Genomic DNA, 23,923 nt, shown 5'->3' on the forward strand with positions numbered 1-23,923 from the left:
TGTGATCACCAGCCTCATCCCAGCATTTTGGAAGTGATGGATTTGAGGTGAGTTTTTTTAAATAATATGTTTTCAGATATTTTAACATTTTAACTTAAAAAGGTGGGTTTGAGTCAGTTGTTGAGAGTCTTTAATGTTTCTACACAGTGGCCATTGTTATGCTACATTCACACTGGATTCCCAATTCACAACATTCTGTTTCCTTTCTCAATGTAAATCTGTATCTGGGATTCTGCTCTCAAATTCAAACAATTCAAAGCATAAGAAGCCTTCAAACCAAATTTGAAGAAATTGACAGATTTTTCTGCACAGAAAAACATTTCAGAGGCTTACTTTCCCTGCTTTTAAATTTTCTTTCCTCCAACAACCAAATCAAATTATTCGGTATTTCTTAAGCTGCTCCCGGTCACAGATCTTTACTGATTCTCACAGAGTGGCCACTAGGTGGTGTGTATGCTTGATTCTATGGACAAGTTTACTGGATTCTCATTTTGCTGGTCGGGTGGTTTCAAATGCAGACTGACACCAACAATGTGGGTTCAATTCCTGAACTGGTTAAAGTTACCATGAAGAACTCTCCTTCTCAACCTCTTCTCCCACCAGACTTGTGGTGAACCTTAGGTTAAACCAGCACCAGTCGTCTCTCTCTCTCATGAGCAAGCAGCCCTGTGGTCTCATTAGACAATGGCAACTTTACTTTTTTATCCCCCCCACTTGATTCTTTTAGCATCACTGTTGATAGCACTGCTGGGATCAAGCACTCCATGAGAAATTAACCCCTGCTCTTAGCTGTTGCTTTACTATTGCATTCCACCCACATGCATTACCTTACTTGTAATTTGCATCTCATGTTAGATATTTTCACAAAAAAAGCTGCATGTCTTGAGTTATCAGTCCTGGTGGTAAATTCATTACAATTCCACCATAGCAGTTTCTTTTAATTGCCAAAAATATCATGTTTCTACTTTCCATTTGATGGATGGCAACAAGTTGTGGTGAAAGATTTGACAGACTCATTACTGTACTGGGACCCCAGCTAAACTGCAAGAGAACAAAACTAGGCAACTGGATGAGGACTCCCGATGTGGTCTCCTCTACATTGGGGAGACTGGGCGCCTCCTAGCAGAGCGCTTTAGGGAACATCTCTGGGACACCCGCACCAATCAACCAAACCGCCCCGTGGCCCAACATTTCAACTCCCCCTCCCACTCTGCCGAGGACATGGAGGTCCTGGGCCTCCTTCACTGTCGCTCCCTCACCACCAGACGCCTGGAGGAAGAACGCCTCATCTTCCGCCTCGGAACACTTCAACCCCAGGGCATCAATGTGGACTTCAACAGCTTCCTCATTTCCCGTTCCCCCACCTCACACTAGTTTCAAACTTCCAGCTCAGTTACTGTCTCCTTGACTTGTCCGACCTGCCTATCTTCTTTTCCACCTATCCACTCCACCCTCCCCTCCCTGACCTATCACCTTCATCTCCTCCCCCACTCACCCATTGTACTCTATGCTACTCTCTCCCCACCCCCACCCTCCTCTAGCTTATCTCTCCATGCTTCAGGCTCACTGCCTTTATTCCTGATGAAGGGCTTTTGCCCGAAACGTTGATTTCGCTGCTCGTTGGATGCTGCCTGAACTGCTGTGCTCTTCCAGCACCACTAATCCAGTATTTGGTTTCCAGCATCTGCAGTCATTGTTTTTACCAACTGGATGAGGAGTCAATTCTTCAATTTAAGCTGGCAAGAAAGGACCCACAATTCAAAAACCTACACTTAGTTTACAGTTTTAAAAATGCCTATTTCTTTAGAAAAGAAAAATTTCTTGCTGATGTTGTTAGTTATTTCATGCAACATAAATACCTTAAGCTGTTGCTGTGCTCTGCTCAAAAAGAACTTCCAGCAATTTTCTCTGCTATCCATCAGTCCCAAGCTTCGGACTTCATTACGTATACCACCAATGATGTTGTCAACTTCTTCTTCACTGAACAGATCAGGAATTTCACCTGTTTAAAATAAATCAGGATTCTGATTCTCAGAATTTGATCAAAACTATGGCAATACAGATAACACTTTTGCTGATTTTTCTGGGGGGGAGATAATGCTTGGATCTTCAAAAGCAGCGACATTATCACAATATTTTCAACAATAAACTTTACTTCTCTTCTCAGATATTAATCTAATCCCTTTATAACAATTACATTTGTTTAAAGGAAAAAGTCTGTAAAAAGGCCACTTACTAAAAAAAGTTAACTGCCAATTAAAATTGTATCTACAATTTTGTTAATTCTCGGGTGCTTCCAAAATGACATTTAAAAGTACCATCCAGCTACATTTATTTATAGCAATTCCATCTCATAGCATAAGAAATAGTTTCATTACATTATAACTCCACAAATGAGGTCAGTCACAAACAACAAAACTCTAGCTAGTTCATGCATTGCTAAAACCATATATCTGCACAGTGCACTCGATGCAGCATGATCATAGCAATCAGTTGGCACTGATTAGTGATGGCATATGGTATAGTATCATTAAGCATAATTTGTTAATAATTTTACCAGTTCAGTCCTCTGATTTGTAACTTGATGCAGACTGTGAGGATGGCAGCCCAATGAGGTACAAAATAAGGGAGGAAAACCATTTCACTGCATTGCACTGCTAAATCAGAGAGTCATGTCCAGAATATAAATTCAGAGTATACAGAGGTATAGATTGGGGTTTTTGATATATGCTCACAAATGATTTGCTATGTATTGCCTTCAAGGGATGGAAAACTATGAGTTAGCAGGTTAAGAACAGAAAGCCCAACAATAAAATGTGTAAGCTGTATTGTACTGCCGCACCTCCACACAGCATATTTTCAGTGAGACAGAGTGTACACAGAAAATATGAAGGTTGGCTCGCCTATCACCACCCCCACCTAATCCCTCATAATAAAGTCAGTTGGCAGATCGCAATTTTAAGAAAAGTAATGAACAGCTAACTGATGTTGATTACAACTGACTGACAGAAACTTAACGCCGCCCGCATCACAACACATTGTTGTCATGGGCAGATGTGATTTAAAAGGTCATTGTTTGAAATAACATTGTTCAGTTAGTAAGGAGGGAGGGAGGACACTTCCTTTGTACATCAGGGGCAACACTCCTAGATGACTCCCTCCCTTTGTGAATTGCTGCCTGGCCTTGAAAGCCTATCACACCAGCATCCTTGACCCCACCCCTCAGTACACCGATTCCTTCCTGCTCTGAAATCCTGGGAAATATCTTTGTCCAGGAGGTACTGCTCTTCTTCCTGACCCAGTAGTGCTCATAAAGAGGCCTGGCACTATTGGAGCCAGTGGTCAATCAAATTGGGCAACAGCTCGAGGGCTATGCTTCATCCCCTGAGGACAGTGGTCTAGTTGGAAGGTAGTCCAGGCCACATTATGGTATTGCTCCAGGGCACCTCTTTATTTGCTTCAATTGCTCTGGAACTTGACCTTTATAATGACCAGGGGTGGCGGCTGCTGTCAAACTAAAATGTGCAATGTTTGCTGCCTCTCTCCACTCAAAGCATCTAGAGCAATAGGAAATAATTTAAAATCAACAACATACACCTAGATAGCGTCCTTGATGTCCTAGAAGTTATTCATAGAAGTGTGAGGGGAAATATGCAAATAATGCAAAACTTTATTCAATTGGAAATCTTAGGAACTATATCAGAAGTTGAATGGCCTGATCTTTTTCTTACCCTTGTGAAGTCATGGGGAAGTTTTAGGCAGGAAGACATTTTTCAGGGGGAGAAAAGACAAATGACAAAATAATCGATAATTTCAGATATTTGTAACACTCCTATTTGACCCAGTTAAAGAGGCCTGGCAGCAAACCACCTCCAGTCCAACTTATTTTCAATATATGATAAATAAGAACTATATTTACGAAGATTTATAATTAAAGAAATGATGTTCTGTAAAATTCTGTGTTTTCTATGTCAGGAATATCACAGAACATAAAGTTGTCATATGTTAGGAGTACAATTTTAAGTAAAGTGTGCACCAGAATACAAACATTTATCTCAGAGAGAAGCCTTAGCTTTAAATGGTTGCAAATTTCTAAGGATGCAATTGGTTCCTCTCACTCTCATTCAATGGAAATGTCACAGCTCTGTTCAGAATGATAAATCAAGGACAAAAAGTAAAAGAAATACAGACTTGCATTTATATAATGCCTCTCAAGGTTTTAGGATGTTCAAAAGCACATTGCATCAGATGGAATGCATTAGTAGAGGACAATTACTGTTGTAAAGATGGTAGATCAGGAATTAGTGATTAGATGATGACATTCACAAGTCAGAAATCTGAAGATCGTTGAATAAAGATAAAGTAGACAAATAAACAGGTCTACAGTCCTCAACTCCAGGAAAAGAGTGACGCAGAGCAAGATAAATGCTTGGTAATCTTTAATTTCAATTCAGTGAAGCTAAAACGAGGACAAAAAGTGTTTATTTTCTGAACTACAAATCATTCACCCTTCACTGGCCTTTTCACAAAGTCACACTCATTTGCTTAGCAGTTTGAAACTGCCACAGTTCCCCACATTGTAAGATTAACAGCCTTGGCTGTTTCTCAGAGAGAAACTTCGCGAAGGTGTAGCAGCCACACTGTCCAACACTGTCAGAAGCGGAGCATCACCTTGCAAAACCTGACTGTAGCACAATAGCACAATCAAACTTGCACCACAATATTAGTTTCTTCACCTGATGCCAGCAAATCGTTGATCAGGACCAGGAAACGTTCATCTGGAACATTAGCATCTGTCAGGAGAAAGACTGTTGGCAGGTTTTTGGCTCCAGTCTTGATGTACAAATTAGCAAGATCAACCTAAATGGAACAGAAGGTGAAATGTTACAATGTTACCAAAAAAAAAGGAGTTACCCAATGCCACAATCCATAAGAGAATGGCACAGCAGGCTGTGATACTGAGAATTGAAAGGCAGTAAGTTGTGAAACAGAGTGCTAGGTCTAACCAACAGGGAGATAGATAGCTGTACAAGGGATGCACATTAGATTGACCTTCATTGCCCTCACCAGCTGGTCACAGAATCACTGGCAGAGGCCTGTGGCCACCTGCCCCTTCTCAGCTGCAGCCCAGTGTGTGAAAAAGGGATAAAAATTGAAACTTAACCTTTCTTCACATACTTCATCATGAATTCAAAGTACGCACAAGCTCTAATAGCCAGAGAGTCAGCTTACAGAAAATTAAACATAAGTTGTCCAACATGCACAGCATAGAAGATAGAAGAACTCAGTGCAGTTCAGGCCCTTCAGCCCTTGATGTTGCACTGACATATGAACTATCCCATTATCATCCATATGCTTATCCAAGGACTGTTTAAATCTCCCTAATGTGCCTGAGTTAACTATATTGGCAGACAGGGCATTCCACGCCCTTACCACTCTCAGAGTAAAGAATCTGCCTCTGACATCTGTCTTAAATCTATCACCCCTCAATTTGTAGTTATGCACTCTTGTACAAGCTGATGTCATTATCATAGGAAAAAGATTTTCACTAGATGTAGGTTTGGCTACTGAGCTGAAAAGTTCATTTTCAGACACTTCGTCACCATACTAGGTAACATCTTCAGTGAGCCTCCGGATGAAGCACTGCTGATGTTTCCTGCTTTCTATTTATACGTTTGGGTTTCCTTGGGTTGGTGATGTCATTTCCTGTGGTGGTCATTTCTTGTTCTTTTTTTCAGGGGATGGTGAATGGAGTCCAATTCAATGTGTTTGTTGATAGAGTTCCGGTTGGAATGCCATGCTTCCAGGAATTCTCATGTGTCTCTCTGTTTGGCTTGTCCCAGGATGGAAGTGTTGTCCCAGTCGAAGTGGTGTCCTTCCTTATCTGTACGTAAGAATACTAGTGAGAGAGGGTCATGTCAATTTGTGGCATCCAGAACCTCAACCTGAGCTACAAATCTTGTCAAGACTTTCACTGTCTACCCCATCTAATCTTCTGATCATCTTGTACATCTCTGTCAAATCCCAAGTCTCTCAGCCTTTCCTCATAAGACCTTCCCTCCAGACCAGGCAACATCCTGGTAAATCTCCTCTGCACCTCTTCCAATGCTTCCAAATCCTTCCTGTAATGGGGCGACCAGAACTGTACACAATATTCCAAGTTGCAGCTCTGGAACTCAATCTCTCTACTAATAAAATCTAACACACTGTATGTCTTCTTAACAGCACTATCAAACTGGGTGGCAACTTTCAGGGATCTATGTATATGGACTCTAAGATCCTTCTGCACATCCACACTACCAAAAGTCTTTCCATTGACCCAGTATTCTGCAAGCTAACAAAATGTTAGGTTGCTCTTTCTCCATGGATGCTGTCTGACCTGCTGTAATTTCCAGCATTTTTTGTTTTCAGTACAGATTCCAGCATCTGCAGTAATTTGCTATAAAGGTATTACAGAATCTCATAAGAGCTTACGGAAAATAAACAGGCCCAATGGGACAGGTGGAAAAGTTACAGTAGGAAATTTAGAGGACACTCACAAATAATTTCTTTAAAGTGCACTGTCTGACGATGTTGGGCATTTGAACTAGTAAGGTTAAAATCATCTGCAGGAAAAGCCTCAAACTAAACTTCACGGATCTACTGGTTAATGGTTGAAGAAGCATAACTTTTGGAAAGTCATGGATTTAGGAAACGAAGATCCAACTGAATTAATCTACTGGATAATTTGGAAAACATTAAATGTCACAAAGCAGGGAGAAGTGAGGAGGTGGGAAGAGGTTCGACAGTGCCTTCAATAGCTCAGGTGATAGAGCGGAGGACTGTTGTGGGCTAAATACCAGTCATCCTTAGATCGCTAGCTTGACTCTGGTTCAAAAGACATCTATTTTCTAATATCACCTTCATCCCCACCCCCATCCACCTACTGTACTTTTTGCTGCCTTCTCCCCAACCCTATCTCCCTCCCACTTATCTCTCCACCCTGGACGCTCCTTGCCTTCATTCTTGATGAAGGGCTTTTGCCCGAAATGTCGATCTTCCTGCTCCTCAGATGCTGCTTGATCTGCTGTGCTTTTCCAGCACCACTCTAATCTAGACTTTGATTTCCAGCATCTGCTGTCCTCATTTTTGCCTAGGTGGGAGGAGGTTACTGACCGCTCTGGATTTTCAGAAAGCTTTTTTTGTTATGCATGTAGGGTCTAACTATTTAATTTGCTTCTGGAGTCCAAGGTCATCTTTCTTCACAGCTTACTGTATACACATTCTCTTATGACCCTGTTAGCACTTCAACCCCATTCTATTTCTCTTTACATAATTAAGTGACACTGACATTAACACTGCACACTGATGTAAGCATCATTACTAGACATCTCTTGTTTGCTGTGGTATTTTTTCCATCTCTGCTTATCTCTGTGGATCCCTCATCCATGCCATCTCCTGGACTATACTCTGGTATGACTTGTGCTTTGTAGCTTTTAGAAAAATTTCTTGACCCAGTTGTCTCTTTCCTCTCTTTGTGGCATTTCACTCTATTATGGTCAATCTGTTATGATGTTTGGCTGCACCTTCTAAAATAGAGAGGAGTGTTGTCTTCTCAATCTCCCACCCTCTGATGGTGATAATCCATTTTGTATTGCCGATGATCTTGTAACTAAATCTGTGATGCAAGATTTACATTTCGGTTCTCCTTCAACATTGTGTCAATCTTTCGAACGCTTCTGCTCGCTAAAATGAACATTTCCCATTTTTCAATATTATACTACATTTGCCACATCATTGTCCACTCACTTAATCTACTTATATCCTTTCACAGCCTCCTTGTATCCTCTTCACAACTTTCTTTCCTAGATACCTTTGTGTCAATAATACATTTAACAACCATACCTTTAGTCCTATCATGCAAGACATTTCTATTGTATGTAAATAGTTGATGTCCCTGCGACATCACTTATTACCTATTTAATGCCATAAGTGGAGGAGACTTCCCTAAAAATTTAATCACTGGCTTTGTCATTATTTTGTGTTGATAGTTCACCTTAACCTACGACAATGATGAAAATGTTGCCTTTGAATCAGAATAAAGCCATTTCAAAGTGCTCCCATAGTTAGAAACATTTTTTTGCTTCTTCTCTTGGCTGTTCACCACACACAAAATATAATTCCTGTTTATTTCTTGCTTTGGCCTTGTAATTGTTGGACTTGTTGGGCCAAATGGCATGTTTCCACACTGTAGGGATTCTATGATCTAATGTCTGCACAACCTTTGGAGGAAATGTACTCCAAAGATTTGTGAACCTCTGAGAACTCTGTTTTTCATCTGTTTTAAATTGGTGACCTCTCACTTTCAAAACATGACCACTATTTCTCTATTTCCTACAACAGGAAACATTCTTTCCACAACTACCCTGTCAGAAGTTGATCCACTCATTCCAGGTATTAGTTTAGAAATGTTCTCTGGACCACTTCCAACATATTTATGCCCTTAGCTAAATAAACATGCAATCCTCCAAATGTTGTCTCATCACTACCCTGTAAAATTGAAGCATAACCTCACTTCATCTGTATTAATTCCCCTCACAATAAAGGATAATATTCCATTAGTTTTCCTACCTATTTGCATACTCATGTTTTCCTGTTCATACACTAAGTCACCCAGATCTTTCATGCCTCTCACCATTTAGGTGGTATGCTTCTTTTTTATTCATCTTGCTAAAATGAACATTTCCCATTTTTCAATATTATACTACATTTGCCACATCATTGTCCACTCACTTAATCTACTTATATCCTTTCACAGCCTCCTTGTATCCTCTCCACAACTTCCTTTCCTAGATACCTTTGTGTCAATAACACATTTAACAACCATACCTTTAGTCCTATCATGCAAGACATTTCTATTGTATGTAAATAGTTGATGTCCCTGCAACATCACTTATTACCTATTTATTGCTACTCTCTGCTTCCTTTTAGTAAGGGAAAGCGAGGACTGCAGATGCTGGAGATCAAAGTTGAAAAGTGTGGCGCTGGAAAAGCACAGCAGGGTCAGGCAGCATCCAAGGAGGAGGAGAGTCAACGTTTCGGGCATAAGTCCTTCATCAGGAATGTGCTACATTGTGGTTGTGAGGGGCTCTTGTGGTACAGTGATAGTGTCCTGGCCTGTGAGCTAGGAGGCCGGGATTCAAGTTCCATCTGCTCCAGAGGTGTGTAATAACATCACTGAATAGGTTGATTAGAAAATAGCTATTCATGCAAATATGTTACACTATGCTGTACATCTCTATGACTCTATGAGCTTTTATCTTCCACAATGACCCTGGATGTGACAGCTTATCAAATGCATTCTTGAAATTCAAGTGCTCTTTAGCAGTGCTTTGCCATATTCTCTTCAATAACAGTTTCTAACACTTTCCAATGTTTTTTTGCACTTTGTTTCCATCCCTTTTTGAATACATTCACTGGAGCCCAATCAAATGGAATGTCCCCGGAATGTAGGCAAGTTTAGGAAATTAAAACAGCTAATTAACTATTTCGCTAGCTACATCTTTTATGACTCCAGGCTGAAATCCATCAGGACCCAGGGACTTGTCAGCCCTTTGTCCCAACAATTTACTCATTACCACTTTGCTGCAACTGTAATTCTCATGAGTTCCTCTCTCACTCCTAGTTCATGATTTGCAGTTGATTCTAGGACTTTAAATACCTAAGTGCGATATTTCTTGGTACAGTTGTCTTTTTTGCCTATTGCTTCCCTCTGCATCCCCAACAGCAGGCAAGCAGGGTACTTAAAAGTTTCTTGCTGTGAATTCCCAATGCTGTAATGTACTTTCTTCCTCTCCTTATGGTCAAAAGCCCTTCTGATTATCCTTCACAGGAAATGCCTCCATTTAACTTGCCCTCAACTCTTCAACATCCTTCACTGGTCAAAAGCAAAGACTTTTGAAGGAAAACTGCCAATAACAGTTTTTGATTACAATGAAATTACACGTATGTTTGGCTTGTTCAAGATCTAATAAAATTTACTAAACATAGGAACAGGGGTCAGTGATTTATTATCTCCTGTCAGTTCCACTACAGTCTGTTCTGCTATAATGTGTGCTTCTTCAATGTGGATTGCTTTAATATGATAGAAGAATTTAGACCTTTACTCACAGAACACGAACTTCCCTTAACTGTATTGGCTATAATGCCACATTAATTTAAATGGCGAGGATATTGCACAACTTTCTTATAATGTGAGGTCGCACGGAAATGGGACTATCGTGTTATATCAGAATCAACTGTATTTAATAATAATGTGGCTGATCGACAACTTACACCCAAATTGCTACCTTCACCCAATATTCTTTAATCATTTTTAATAACAAATATCCCCCAAACATAGATTTAAAATTTACAATTGATTTGACATCAACTGTCTTTGCGGAAGGCAAGTTCAAAGTTTTCATAATTTTGTTGTAGAAGTGTTTCCTAATTTTGCTCTTTTTTTTTAATTACACCATCTAAATTCCAGGGAATACAACCCCAGTTTGTGGAATCTCTTTACATAACATCCTGTTGTCATTCTGATGAAACTATGCTGCATATCCTCATGCCAATATATTCTTCTCAAAGTGTGGCACCTAGAATTGCTCAATGCTCCAGTTAGAATATTCAAACAAGTACCAACAAATTCATTAGCTGTGACCCATCTTTCACATATCCAAATCAAGTTAAGTAACTTCTTAACATGCCTGCTTTTTCCTTATCTACACTGACAATATCATCATCAGGATTCATGGGGCCTGATCATGTTGAGTTTTCCCGCTGTTGGTTTTGATGCCTCTACGAGCTCCTTTGCCGATTCCCTTTTCATAAGTTCTTGCCATCTGTTGTGTGACTCTTTGTCATTCTTTGTATCTTTTTCATTCGCCAGGATCTATAGTAGCATTTGCACTTACGTGGAGACAAGAAGATCAATGCAGGACATTTATCAGAAAATCAGTACAGAGCGATTGGAAATTAGCATTTTTAATAATGCAGAATTGCGAATGACAAAATATTTACCTTCAAATCTGAGATCCCATAGCCTTTCTTCAGTGTGATTTGGAAAATTTCTAGAGAACTAATGTAAGCAGCCAATCGAGATAAACTCTGCTTCCCACTGCCACCAACACCCACCAGTAGAGCATATCCTCGGCTGCTCTCCAATATTCGATTTATCCGACACCTGAGATAAAGAAGTGGAATCTTTAAAATTCTGTGTCACAGATATATTCTAGTACTTTCAAGTAAATTGTAGAATAACTAACTGATGACAGAACTAAGCTAATAATCCGGTAACATTCTTTTCTTACAGCTGTCCAGGAGTAATTGAAGTCACAGAATCACACAGATCCTTCGGTGCACCTCTTTCATGCTGACCAGGAATCTGAAACTGAACTAGCACCATTTTGCCTGCACTTCGCCCATTTCCCTCTAAATCTCTTCTATCCATGCTCCTGTCCAAATCTCTTTTAAATGTTGTAATTGTACTTGCCTCTCCCACTTCCTCTGGCAGCTTGTTCCAACAATGCAACATCCGCCTAGTCAAAAGGTAGCCCCTCAGGTCCCTTTTAAATCTTTCCCTTCTCACCTCAACACTATGCCCTCTAGTTTTGGACTCCCCTAACCTGGGGAAAGACTTCAGCTATTCACCCTATCCATGCCCCTCATGATTTTATAAACCTCTTTAAGGTCATCCCTCAGCCTCCTACATTGTGGGGAAAAGAGCTCTGGCTTATCCAGCCTCTGCCTTTAACTCAAAATTCTAGTCTCAATAACCGAATTGAGAATGTGGTGCTAGAAAAGCACAGCCAGTTAGGTAGCATCCGAGGAGCAGGAGAATAGATGTTTCAGGCATAAGCCCTTCATCAGGGAGCAACTGCAGTCCTCACTTTCTCCTAGTCTCTGTAACAGCCATGTAAATCTTTTTTGCACCCTTTCCATTAAATAACATCCTTCCTTTTGCAGGGCAGTCAGAATTGTATGCAGTAGTCCAGATGTGGTCTGACCAATGTCTTCTGCAGCTGCAATATGATGTCCCAGTTCCTGTACTCAATGCTCTGACCAATGAAGGCAAATGTGCCAAACGCCTTTGTCACCATCCTCTCTAGCTGCGACGCCACTTTCAAGGAACTATGTACTTGCACCCCTAAGTCTTTCTTTTTGACAGCACTACCAAGGGCCCTACCATTAACTATGCAAGTCCTGCCAATTAGTGTGGAAAGTACAAGGAGCGAGTTCCTTCATGAATCAGATTTCTGGGCCTAACTGTTCTCTACACCCAACTTGAGTGAAGGCTATACAAAATGGGGGCACGCTTGGCTACCGCTATAAAGAAGAGAACATCATCAGGTAAACCTAAATCATAAGAGCAGCTGCAGAAATAATATAAGTTTCCAAACTACCTAAATTCTAAAATAGTCCAAACCAATCAGAAGTTTGCACTATTGAAGAAAGGAGGGAGGGACAGGAAACAAAAAATTACAGGCCAGTTAGCCAGTTAATCATTGGTAAACATGGAATCTATCATTAAGGAGGCTTTTACAATATATTTAAAACATCACAACACGACAAAATGAAATTAACATTATTTTTGAGAAATTCATTACAGCCTTTTTGAGGAGATAAACAGAAGGATAACAGGGAACTAGGGGTCTTAGAATACTTGGGTTCCCAAAGGGCATTTAAAAGGTGTCACGCAAAACATAGTGAAGAATCACACAACACCAGGTTATAATCAAACAGGTTTAATTGGAAGCATTAGCTTTCAGAGCGTTGCTCCTTCATCATGTGGTTGTGGAATACAACCACCTGATGAAGAAGCAGTGCTCCAAAAGCTAGTGCTTCCAAATAAACCTATTGGACTATGACCTGGTGTTGTGTGATTTTTAACTTTGTACACCCCAGTCCAACACCGGCATCTCCAAATCATGCAAAACATAAAATGCAGAGCAAGGACTCCTGGGGTTAGGCTAATATATTGGCAAGGGTAAAGAATTGGTTAATGCACAGGAAGCAAAGAATAGAAATACAGGGTGCGTTTTCAAGTTGCAAGGCTGTAACTAATGGAGTGTCACAAGAATCAGTGATGGGGCGTCATCTTTTTCAATGGCTTAGACAAGAAATCAAGAGTAATGCATCTAAATTTGCTGATGATATAAAGATAGGTGGGAAATTTAAGTGGAGATGATGGCCTAATGGAATTATTGCTGGTTAATCCAGAGACCCAACTAATGTGCTGAAGACCTGGGTTCAAATCCCATCATGGCAAATGGTAGAACATGAATTCAATTTTAAAAATCTGGACTTATTTGTCTTATGATAACCATGAATCCATTGTCGAATGTTGGAAAAACGTATCTGATTCACTAATGTCCCTTAGGGAAGGAAATCTGCCATCCTTACCTGGTCTGGCTACATGTGACTCCAGACCGGCAGCAATGTGGTTGATCCCTAACCACCCTCTGAGGAATTAGGGATGGACAACAAACAGTAGCCTAGCCAGTGATGATCTCCCCCCATGAATGACTAAAATAAAATTCATGAAGACGACACAAAGAAGCTGCAAATGGGGTCTTACTCATTAACCGAGAGGTTAATAAAGTGGCAGACTGCATTAGCTTTATTCTCACAAGTACTCAAATGGTTACAGTGAAAAGTTTACAAGTCACCACTCTGGCACCATCTTATGTACAAATGTACCTAGGTACAGATTCTTCAGTGCAAATTCTTAGGAAAAATATTAGAAAAACAAAGTAGTAAGAAGGCCAGCATTACAGATTGTAGGATTAAATTAGAAAAGAGAGAAATGAAAAAGTTCAGAACAACAGTCCTACCAAACCAGTCCACACTCGTGAGCCTCTAGTCTGCATCAGGTCTTGACTTCAGACCGTGCCAGACTTCACCTGGTGGTTCCCGAGACCAGGAGATCCCTCTGGAATCACCCCAAGGCCAGAAGTCCATAATTAGGCCATACCTGTGAGGGACTGTCATGCTGGGCTGGGAACAAATCACGCCTGCCTGACAGACGGTCACACTGGGATGGGAGACCACCACGCCTGTCTGGGGGGCTATCATGCTGTGCCGGGAGACCACCACACCAGTCTGAGAGACTGTCATGCTGTGCTGGGAGACCAGCACGCCTGAGAGATGGTCACGCTGGGCCGAGAGACCACCATGCCTGTCTGAGAGATGGTCACGCTGGGCTGAGAGACCACCATGCCTGTCTGAGAGATGGTCACGCTGGGCTGAGAGACCACCACGCTTGTCTGAGAGATGGTCACGCTGGGCTGAGAGACCACCACGCCTGTCTGAGAGATGGTCACGCTGGGCTGAGAGACCACCACGCTTGTCTGAGAGATGGTCATGCTGGACCGAGAGACCACCATGCCTGTCTGACAGACTGTCACGCTGGGCTGGTGTGGGTTTCCTCCGGGTGCCCCGGTTTCCTCCCACAATCCAAAGATGTGCAGGCTAGGTGAATTGGCCATGCTAAATTGCCCATGGGATGTGTAGGCTATGTGCATTAGTATGGGGTAAATATAGGATAATAGGTTAGGGGAATGGGTCTGAGTGGGTTACTCTTTGGAGAGTCGGTGTGGACTTGTTGGGCTGAAGGGCCTGTTTCCACATTGCAGGGATTCTTCTATGATCATACCTCTTCACTGGTCAGCAGCATATCCCATCCTTCCCCTTATCCCGATGCCACTCTTGAATTGTCCCTCATTTTATTTCAGTCAGGAGCTTGTACTCTGGTAGTGTAGCAACTCTCCAGACTAATGCACAAAACCAACATATCCCACGGGCAATTTAGCATGGTCAATTCACCTGACCTGCACATCTTTAGATTGTGAGAGGAAACCCAGGCACTCCGAGCAAACACTAGCAAACACGGGGAGAATGTGCAAACGCCACACAGTCACCCAAGGCTGGAATTGAACCTGGGCCCCTGGCGCTGTGAGGCAGCAGTGTTAACTCACTGACCACTGTATCACGCCATATGGTACGGGTTTTGTTTAAAGCAATCAGAACTTATGGAGTCTCAACACATGATGTTGCTGATTCCCTGGGTGAGTTTGTTAAAAATAAGTAACTTTTAAACAACCTTTAATTTATACTTACACATGTTGCATAGCATCTTCAAACAAAACTAGGTTCATCACAGCATTGAGCTCATTGAAGTTGTCAAGAGCATCGGTCAATATTTTCTTCAGGACATTCCAATCTTTTACTCGCATGTAATGGGGATCGCCAATTCCAAGAGCAAAATGACAATAAATCAATGGTTTCTGCAGTAAAATACTATCACCAATACCCTGAAATATATCAAAAATTGAAATTTTCCACTTAGAACTAAGCTGAATTAGGCAATATTTGATCAAAATTAAGCAGAGCTTTTTTTACATCTTGTTTTAATACTGGAAATTAAAACATTCTAAAAGAGGTCTATATATACTTGAAACAAGCCAAGTTTTTAAAATTGCTGACTTCAAAACAACCAAGGTATACAAGACTGCAGTAACTGCAATCTTGGAGGATCTTTTGGCACTTTACGATCGCTACATGTTTGATATGCTGGGGCAGAACAGTATCCTAATTTTACTGTGCATGGGTAATGAATCCTGACACAAGAGTATTCCCTACTCTGAGAAACCAAGAACACGCATTTCACATGTCTAAGTTCAAACAATATGGACAAGTTACTGCACTCATAAATGAAGCTAAAATTTGCTGGAAATATTCAGCATGTAATGCAGCACCTATGGCCAGAGAAACAGATTTTGGGGTGGCCCTTTGTCATAGCTGTGAGAAAGAACAGGTTTTAAGTTTTGCAACTAAAGGGGAGAAGACAAGGTGATAGAATGGAAGCAGGAGTGATTAAACAGCTGAGGAGAACAAGACCTGGTAAAGGGCAACTAAAAAAACAAAAGATATGACTAGAGAATGTGTAAAATTGAATGCAGAAGCATCACCAATAGCTGCCATTGAAAAAAGCCAGATGATGATTTGATATTGTTGAAAATGTTGAGCCGAAGTACTAAGTTGAAAGATGATGTTCTTCAAGCTTACTTTGAGTTTCATTGAAGCACTGTAGGAGATAGAAAGGTCAGAGTGGGAGTACACCAGATAATTAAAATGTTAAGTGACCAGAAGCTGAGGGTCAAACTTGCACAGTGAATAAATGTACAACACAAAACAATCACCTGATTTACATTTAGTTTCCACTGAAGAGGAGATTGTATCATGAGCATTGAATACAGTATATTAAATTGATGGTAGCACAGGTGAATTGTTGTTCAATTTAGGAGAATCAATAGTGCTTTGTATGGTGAGGACAGACAATATAAAAAGTTTTTGCATCTCCTATGATTATATGGAATGGTACTGTGGAAGTGGCGGGGATTTAGGAGTAATTAAGAAATGGACCAGAGAGTTACAGAAGGATTTTCTCCTTCAGAATGCTGAAAGAGAAGTGTTAGCAAAATTGTACCTGATGGCAGCAGGACGCTGGAGGTGATAACATTTGGAGAAGATGAAATGCAGAGTCTGGTAGGATGGAGAAAGGGTGAACGAAATGCTGGTTGAAAAAAATGAAAGACTGGTAAAGAAGATTTCATCACCAGAACTGATACAATAGAAATGGCGAAACTAGAATTGAGTCCTCAAACAACCTGAACTGTTGATTAAATCTAGTCAAGATAGTTATGGGAACACTGACTAATAATGAATATGGATTGATAGCCAGAGAAGGTCAAAGGGAGATTGAATAGAGTTATTCAAAATCATGAAAGGGTTTTATCTGGTTAGGAAGATTTATTTTTAGTGACAGGAGAGCCAGTTATTAAAGGTCACAGATTTAAAATAGCCAAAAGGAGAATTAGACCTGACTAAGCCATGTTTTAAAACACATGTTTGTTTTAATTTAGAATGTATTGCCTCAAAGGATGGTGGGAAGGCTTCCGCAGTAAAGTTCAAAAGGGAATTTGCTAAATGATTGAAACACAAAGTATTGGTGGGCTGTAGCAAACAGTTGGGTGAGTGGGATGAACTGGATTGCTCTTTCAAAGAGCCAGCACAAATACCCTTGTTGGGTGGTGTTTTGTGAATCTATGAAGAACAGGTACCTCAAAGAATTTTGTGGCAGTTTCCAGCTGAATTTTCTGGAACTGTTCAGAATCTTTTGATTGCACTAGCTTGTCCTCATAGACACGGGATGACTCATGAAGCCAGAGAGACACCAAATCCATTGGTTTCTTTAAACAATCAGGAAGTGCGAAGAGTATTCCCTGAAAAGAAACAAAACATCGCTTGGAAAATCTTAGAAATTACGTTCAACAAGTTTACATTTAAAAGTTGGATTCAATATAAAGTATACTTCTAAAATGAGGGACATTCGCCACTAAATTTTCCCAAGACACAAACAACAAATGTATTAAGTTGCTCACTTGTCAAAAGAAGCCAACATTGGTTTGGTTGCTTGCAGAAGCTGAGTGTTGTAGCAGGGTTGGAACAAGCTCTAGCACTGCTGACCATTGTAGCAACTGTGGAGATAGGCTAGGGTTCCTGGTTCTCCTTCTACAGGAGCGGAAATATATTTGGAAAAAATATCAACTCAAATTTAGCAGATGGTCATGGGCAGATGTAAAGAATCTTGACTGTGGTGCAGCCCAATACCCACCTTAGACTTTGACATGGGGTGTCTATACAATGGGGCCCACAAATTTAGCCGTGGAATCAAAACCTTCAAAACAAAAAATAGAGGAAGCGGAGAACAAGTTTCACCTCCATGTCTTTGGCTCCTACTATTTTTCTTTCTCATGCAAAAAAAGTCTAACTACTGTCAAGTCTTTGTTCATTCATAACAAGGCTATGTTAATTTTCAAATTCAGGAGACTACAGCACTTTATCACACTTTGGAAACATCCTAAAAGGCTTCATGTAAAACACACTGTTTGCAAATGCAACCACTCTTTCGAGTTTGTGAAGAGGAAAGTTCCATTTAAAAAAACGCAGGAATCATCAATAGCAAAAATGGAAAAAAATTACGATGATGCTAGAAATGTAAGACAACTGAAAATTCAGGAACATCTGTAACATAGTCCATGTCCCTGCATGATTATAGTATAGTAACATCAGCTCTGTGTTACTAATCCCCTGATGCAGTGGAGAAGCAGCAAAGGAACAGAAGTTAAGTAATTTTGACACTGTGTGGGGAGAGGGGCATGGTCAAGTGATTCAGACATTGCTGGGGTGATGGAATCACTTGACTGCATTGGGATTGGAGCTGGTTCATTATGAGGAAATACAGAGAATCATCTGATCATACAGTCATACTGCATACAAACAAACCCTTTGGTCCAATTCATCTGTGCCAAACAAACATCCCAATCTGACCTACTCCCATCTGACAGCATTTTGTTCATATCCCTCTAAATCGTTCCTATTCATTACCCATCCAGATGCCTTTTAAATGTTATAATTGTACCCGCCTCAACCACTTCCTCTGGCAGCTCATTCCATCCACATATCACCCTCTGAGTGAAAACTGCACCCATCAAGTCCTTTTTAAATCTTTCCTCTTTCACCTTAAACTTACACCTTAAACTCTTTTTTTGGACTCCCCACCACAGGAAAAAAACCTTGGCTATTCACACTATCCATTCCCACGTATTTAGAAACTTCTATAAGGTCACCCCTCAACCTCCAACACTCCGGGGGAGAAAATCCCCAGCTCAAACCCTTCAGTCTGGCAACATCCTTGTAAATCTTTTCTGCATACTTTCAAGTTTAACAACACGTTCTTATAGAAGGGTGACCAGAATTGTATACAGTATTCCAAAAGTTGCTTCACCAATGATCTGTACAGCCTCAACATGACTTCTCAAATACTGTACTCAATATTCTGATTAATGAAGGCATGTGTGCCCAAGTGATTTCTTCACCAGCCTGTCTACCTGCGACTCTACTTTCAAGGACCTGCGCCCCTAGGTCTCTTTGTTTGCAACACTCTCAGGAGCCTACCATTAACTGTATAAGTCCTGCCCTCATTACCTTATCAAAATGCAACACCTCACATTTATCTAAATTAAACTTCATTTGCCACTCCTCAGCCCATTAGCCGATCTGTTCAAGGTCCCATTTTACTCTGAGATAAGCTTCTTCACTGCCCACGACTACACTTATTTTGGTGTCAGCTGCAAACTTACTAACCATACCTCCTATACTCACATGCAAATCATTTATATAAATGACAAAAATCAATGGACCCAGCACTGATTCTTGCAGCACACCCCTGGCCACAGGCCTCCAGTTTGAAAAACAATCCTCAACCACCACCCTCTGTCTCCTAAATTCAAGCTAATTTTGTATCCAACTGGTTAGCACTCGCTGGACTCCATCATCTGTCCTTGCTAACCCGTCTATCATGTGGAACCTTTTCAAACATCTTGAAGTCCATGTTGACAACACTTACCGCTCTGCCTTCATCAATCTTCTTGTCACCTCTTCAAAAAGCTCAATCACGTTTGTGAGACAATTTCCCTCACATAAAGCCATAGGGTAATGTGAGACAAGAGGCACTTGGTCTGCTTAAAAGATTTCAGTGACTCACCACCTCTTGAGACTTGGCTGACCCACCTGTATCAAATTTTGAGGTGGGTTGGCTAGCAGTGTGTTGGAATCGGTTTGATTTTTAAATTTTTTTTAAGTTTCCACTTGACTGCCCAATTGCCCATCCTTGGCTTCTATATTTTTAACTTCTAGTGTGTGATTTGCATAAATAACCTAAGAAATATGGAAGAATGAACCAAGGTGACAACAACAAAAAAAAGCAGAAAAATGTAATCCAAATGAAGGAAATACTTTGTCCAGCAAACAGCACATTACAGCATGGGAAGACTGAACATTACTCAGTACTTTCCCAGAAAACGTTTCTACCATAATGGAGACAGTGTAAAAACTGCTCAACAAATGCTGGACTCTCCAGGTTTTAACCTAAAAACCAAATAAACTATATAGATGCTTTAAATCAAAGACAAAAATAGAAATTGCCAGAAAAGCTCAGCAGGTCTGGCAGCATCTGTGGAGAGGAGGTTCTGAGGAAGGATCCCTTGACCCGGAATATTAACTCTGCTTTCTCTCCACAAATGCTGTTGTGCTTTTCCAGCAATTTCTATTTTTGACTGTAGGTTTTAACACGTATGCTGTAATTGAATGTAAAATTGGAAATTCTGGATTTATCCCAGCTTGTAAACAGGCCTGTGAGATCTGATTGCTATGGGACTGATAGTCAAACAGGAAAATATTGAAATCAAGTGAGAATTTTCGCACCTTGACATGGTGACTCAGAATAAGAGATCAATCCCCTTAATAGACACAGATGCAAGAAAGACATGGCTCAAGGGAAGCAAATTCCTTGTAAACAATTTGTATTCTGTTTGAAAGAAGTGAACAGAACAGACAGGACATTTTGAGATTGAGGATCTGAAAATCTTCCATGGCAAGCCTCTGGCAAAAATTAGTTCTGGTAGTCTCTGGCTGAGTGCAGATACTTTTGAAGGCACCATCAACTGCTCCTCTCAAAATGGAAATCTGATAAAATGAGTTGGTGTCATGCTTTGTGTAACTTTACTCACCTGAAAAATATTTGAGAGGTCACGAAGGTTAAAAATATAATGGAATTTAATGGCTGTTGGCAAGAACACGTGAGTAAGTTTTTGCTGAAGCCAGACAGTTGCTTGGACCACTGCCGGAATGGTCTTTATGACTGAAGCTGCAAAATTTAGATGCTGAAAATGGAAACTTAGAATTTTGCTGTAGATCATTTCCATGGAATTGACTGAAGGAAAATTCACCGCAAACACTGTGAAGTGTCTCTACAAAGAAGAAATGATGACAAAATCAATTTGGTAGAAAATCAAAAAAGGCACACCATGCATTAAAGGTTTCAATTACACAAGAACTGACTATCATAACAGAGGCCTCGCATCAGTTCTAAGTCCATCAACAATATAAAAAAAATTGAAAACTCAAGTAGAAACAGTGCTAGAGATTCTGGGCTTCCACTGTCCATGGGCCTTTTGTGCACTTCCACACAAATTGGATGCACTGAGTCTTGGTCCCAGCAGCTAGTAGCTGATGAGCCTAGTTTGGGATGAAGCATGGCCTCATGAAGAGACTCCTTTTAGAATTGCTGTCATTCCAGCTGAGATCTGTAGACACCTAGAAAGGCAAGGTTTACTAGGACTCATCTGGTCATTCAGGTTGCATACCCTAACAAAGTAGGGGGCAGTGAGACTAAGCCAGACTCTCTTATGACAGGTCTTTAAAGCTCCTTTGATATCTTTTGGGTTTGGATAGCGAATAGCTTTCTACTTCTTTTTTTCTCCCCAGCAACTTCTATGGCAGGCACCTGAAGTGTGAGTTTCATGTGTGGGTGCCACAGAGAATGGGATGATTTGGAAACCTCCCTCAGGCTATGCCAGGGTTAACAGTGAACATTCCCAAAGGGCTGATCCCAGAACTGGATGAATTGTACTATATTTTTGTCTCTTAAAAATCCATCTCCAGACTTCAGAGACCTAAGAATACATCACTTCAAACATACAATACTACATAAGTAATTAATCAAGTTACAAATCCAGTGTAGACGTTCACTTGATTGGGGTGCATACGGTGAAATGATCCATTTGTCTCTTTCACAATTATCCAACTATTAACTTTGATGCATGTAAAACTATCATGCAAATATATACTTAAATTGTACAAAGTTATTTCATAAAGGAAATTTCAATGTAATGCTGTAATACAGCTTTTTCCCTCTATTTGTTTAATGCCTTAGAAAGTTTATTGGCCACACTTTATTGAAAAATCGAGTTATTAAACAAATAAATTTTGAAACAAAACTCATTTAGCTGTTGTACAAGTGGCAATATTTGATGAGACAGCATTGTTGAAATCACTTTTGTCCTTGATTGCAATATGCCCATTCGTATATTTATTTCTATTCTCTCATGACTTTTTCTTTACAATTTTGGCTTTAGGAAATTTTACTGAATCAATTGCAAGATTGATAACGAAATCTGTAGGATTGACAAGTTATGTGGAGGTTGAAAGTGAGGACTGCAGATGCTGGAGGTTAGGGTCGAGTGTGTGGTGCAGGAAAAGCATAGCAGGTCTCGCAGCATCCGAGGAGTAGGAGAATTGATTTTTTGGGCAAAAGCTCTTCATCATGTGATGGACAGACAGGAAACATGAAATCATACAAATTTTATATTAAAGTGTGAAATTAAAATAGCTGTTTCACTAAAAAAAATCAAGGTGGTTAGGACATTTCATGCACATGTGTTATGCAAAATGTACTAAATGTTGTTCAAATAAACCCATTTAAAATCATTTATTTACTAATTGAGATAATTAACAGATTTCAGTTATTGGTAGAACCTTGGATTGGAGAATAAAAACTAAAATTTTGGAATCTCTCTTACTAATACTAAACTAGAGGACTAAAACATGCACTTGACAGAATAATCTGCCTTTTCTGTCACTCTTCAATATCAAGCTTATGGATCATCTTACCTGAAGTCGAGGATTGATTGTGAAGCTGCCTGCAGTTGGATTCATGCAGCTGATAAACTGGCAGTTGTGAATTTCCTTCAGTGTTAACTTCTGACGATCATACCTGATACATTGTTCAATATGAAGAATTCAGAACAGACTCAAGAATTTGAACAAATGTATCCATGTTGTTAAAAGTATGATTAAAAAATGAAAAAAAAAGGAATTGGACTATCCTTAGGGTTAAACTGGTCTTGGGGATCTATGCAAAATCAGTGGCAACTTATCAGTATTCCATTCTGCATCTTACACAAATGTTTTTATCCATAATGAAAATATGTTATCAACATACTCTGAACTCATCACCCATCACATTCAGCATTTAACGACAGCTGAACTGCATAGAAGTTATTATACAGTACTATTAGAAATCAGGAAAAATAAAATCACATTCTGAACACATTCATTGTAGCTTGCTAAGTAACTATGGAGTTACAATGGACTCTTTAATTTTAAAAATGCAGCTGTGATTAAAGTCGAAAATAAACAACCTCAATATGAGTGATATATTGTTTCCACCATATCCAATTAATCCATATTACAAGACATCCTTCAATGCAACATTCGCTTATAAGTGATTGTTTTATTTTCTGATACTTTTTTGCTGTTTGCTGGAATACTCATCAATTGTCGATATCTAAATTCTCATTTATATGCAGGTAAAACACTTGCAAGTGTCCAAGGTCCATTCTTAGGCACATGAATAGCTACACAAAGATCTGAGGTGTGAACACCACTATAATTATATTGCCAAGGTAATTCAACAATTATGACTTGCATTCAGACATGACTTATGAATGCATTTTCTTCTTTTTTTCTTTCTAAGTAGGAGAGGTGAAAGAACCTCCCAACCCCCACAAGGAATAAACAAAATATGGTTTTCTGTTGTTTACATGCTGAACTGCACAGTACTTTAAATGTTCAATCCGTTAACAAAATGAAAAGTGAGAACATTATTAATCTTGGAAAATACAACTATTTGTTGAATCTCTTACAGTTTCAAACGATTCTGTGTGAATTTCATAACAAATGAATATGTAAAGGCAAATTCAGAAGATAGTTTTTTTGTGAAAGAGGATCAGTGCACTTCACTACTAATTTCACTGAAATCTTCAAATAAACAAAAAATCAATAGAACAAACTTTAGAATGTTTGAAGATACCAGAGAGAAGCATATCACAAATTGCAGGAACATATCTCATGAACCCCTGCCCCACACACAGAAAACCACTGTGGGACAAAGTACACATCCAACTTGAAAATCAGAAAAATCTTATATTCTAAAAGC

General features: G+C 39.9%; 1 protein-coding gene across 2 annotated transcripts in view; it reads right to left on the reverse strand.

Moving 5' to 3' along the window:
* Nucleotides 1–23,923, reverse strand: part of LOC140480447 (dynein axonemal heavy chain 11-like) — a 445,469-nt gene that overhangs the window by 187,332 nt on the left and 234,214 nt on the right. Inside the window, exons 48-54 of one of the 2 annotated variants that reach the window (XM_072575322.1) lie at nt 22,597–22,699; nt 20,655–20,894; nt 17,145–17,306; nt 15,142–15,335; nt 11,044–11,206; nt 4,737–4,860; nt 1,860–2,002 (exon numbers count right to left, since the gene is read on the reverse strand). In XM_072575322.1, the coding sequence (XP_072431423.1) occupies nt 1,860–2,002; nt 4,737–4,860; nt 11,044–11,206; nt 15,142–15,335; nt 17,145–17,306; nt 20,655–20,894; nt 22,597–22,699 (1,129 nt within the window). Of the gene's footprint in view, nt 1–1,859; nt 2,003–2,378; nt 2,449–4,736; nt 4,861–11,043; nt 11,207–15,141; nt 15,336–17,144; nt 17,307–20,654; nt 20,895–22,596; nt 22,700–23,923 lie in introns of those variants that run through there. The other variant, XM_072575320.1, reaches the window with a different exon arrangement.

This window comes from Chiloscyllium punctatum, chromosome 8, assembly GCF_047496795.1.
Source record: "Chiloscyllium punctatum isolate Juve2018m chromosome 8, sChiPun1.3, whole genome shotgun sequence".
NCBI classification, from domain to species: Eukaryota; Metazoa; Chordata; class Chondrichthyes; order Orectolobiformes; family Hemiscylliidae; genus Chiloscyllium; species Chiloscyllium punctatum.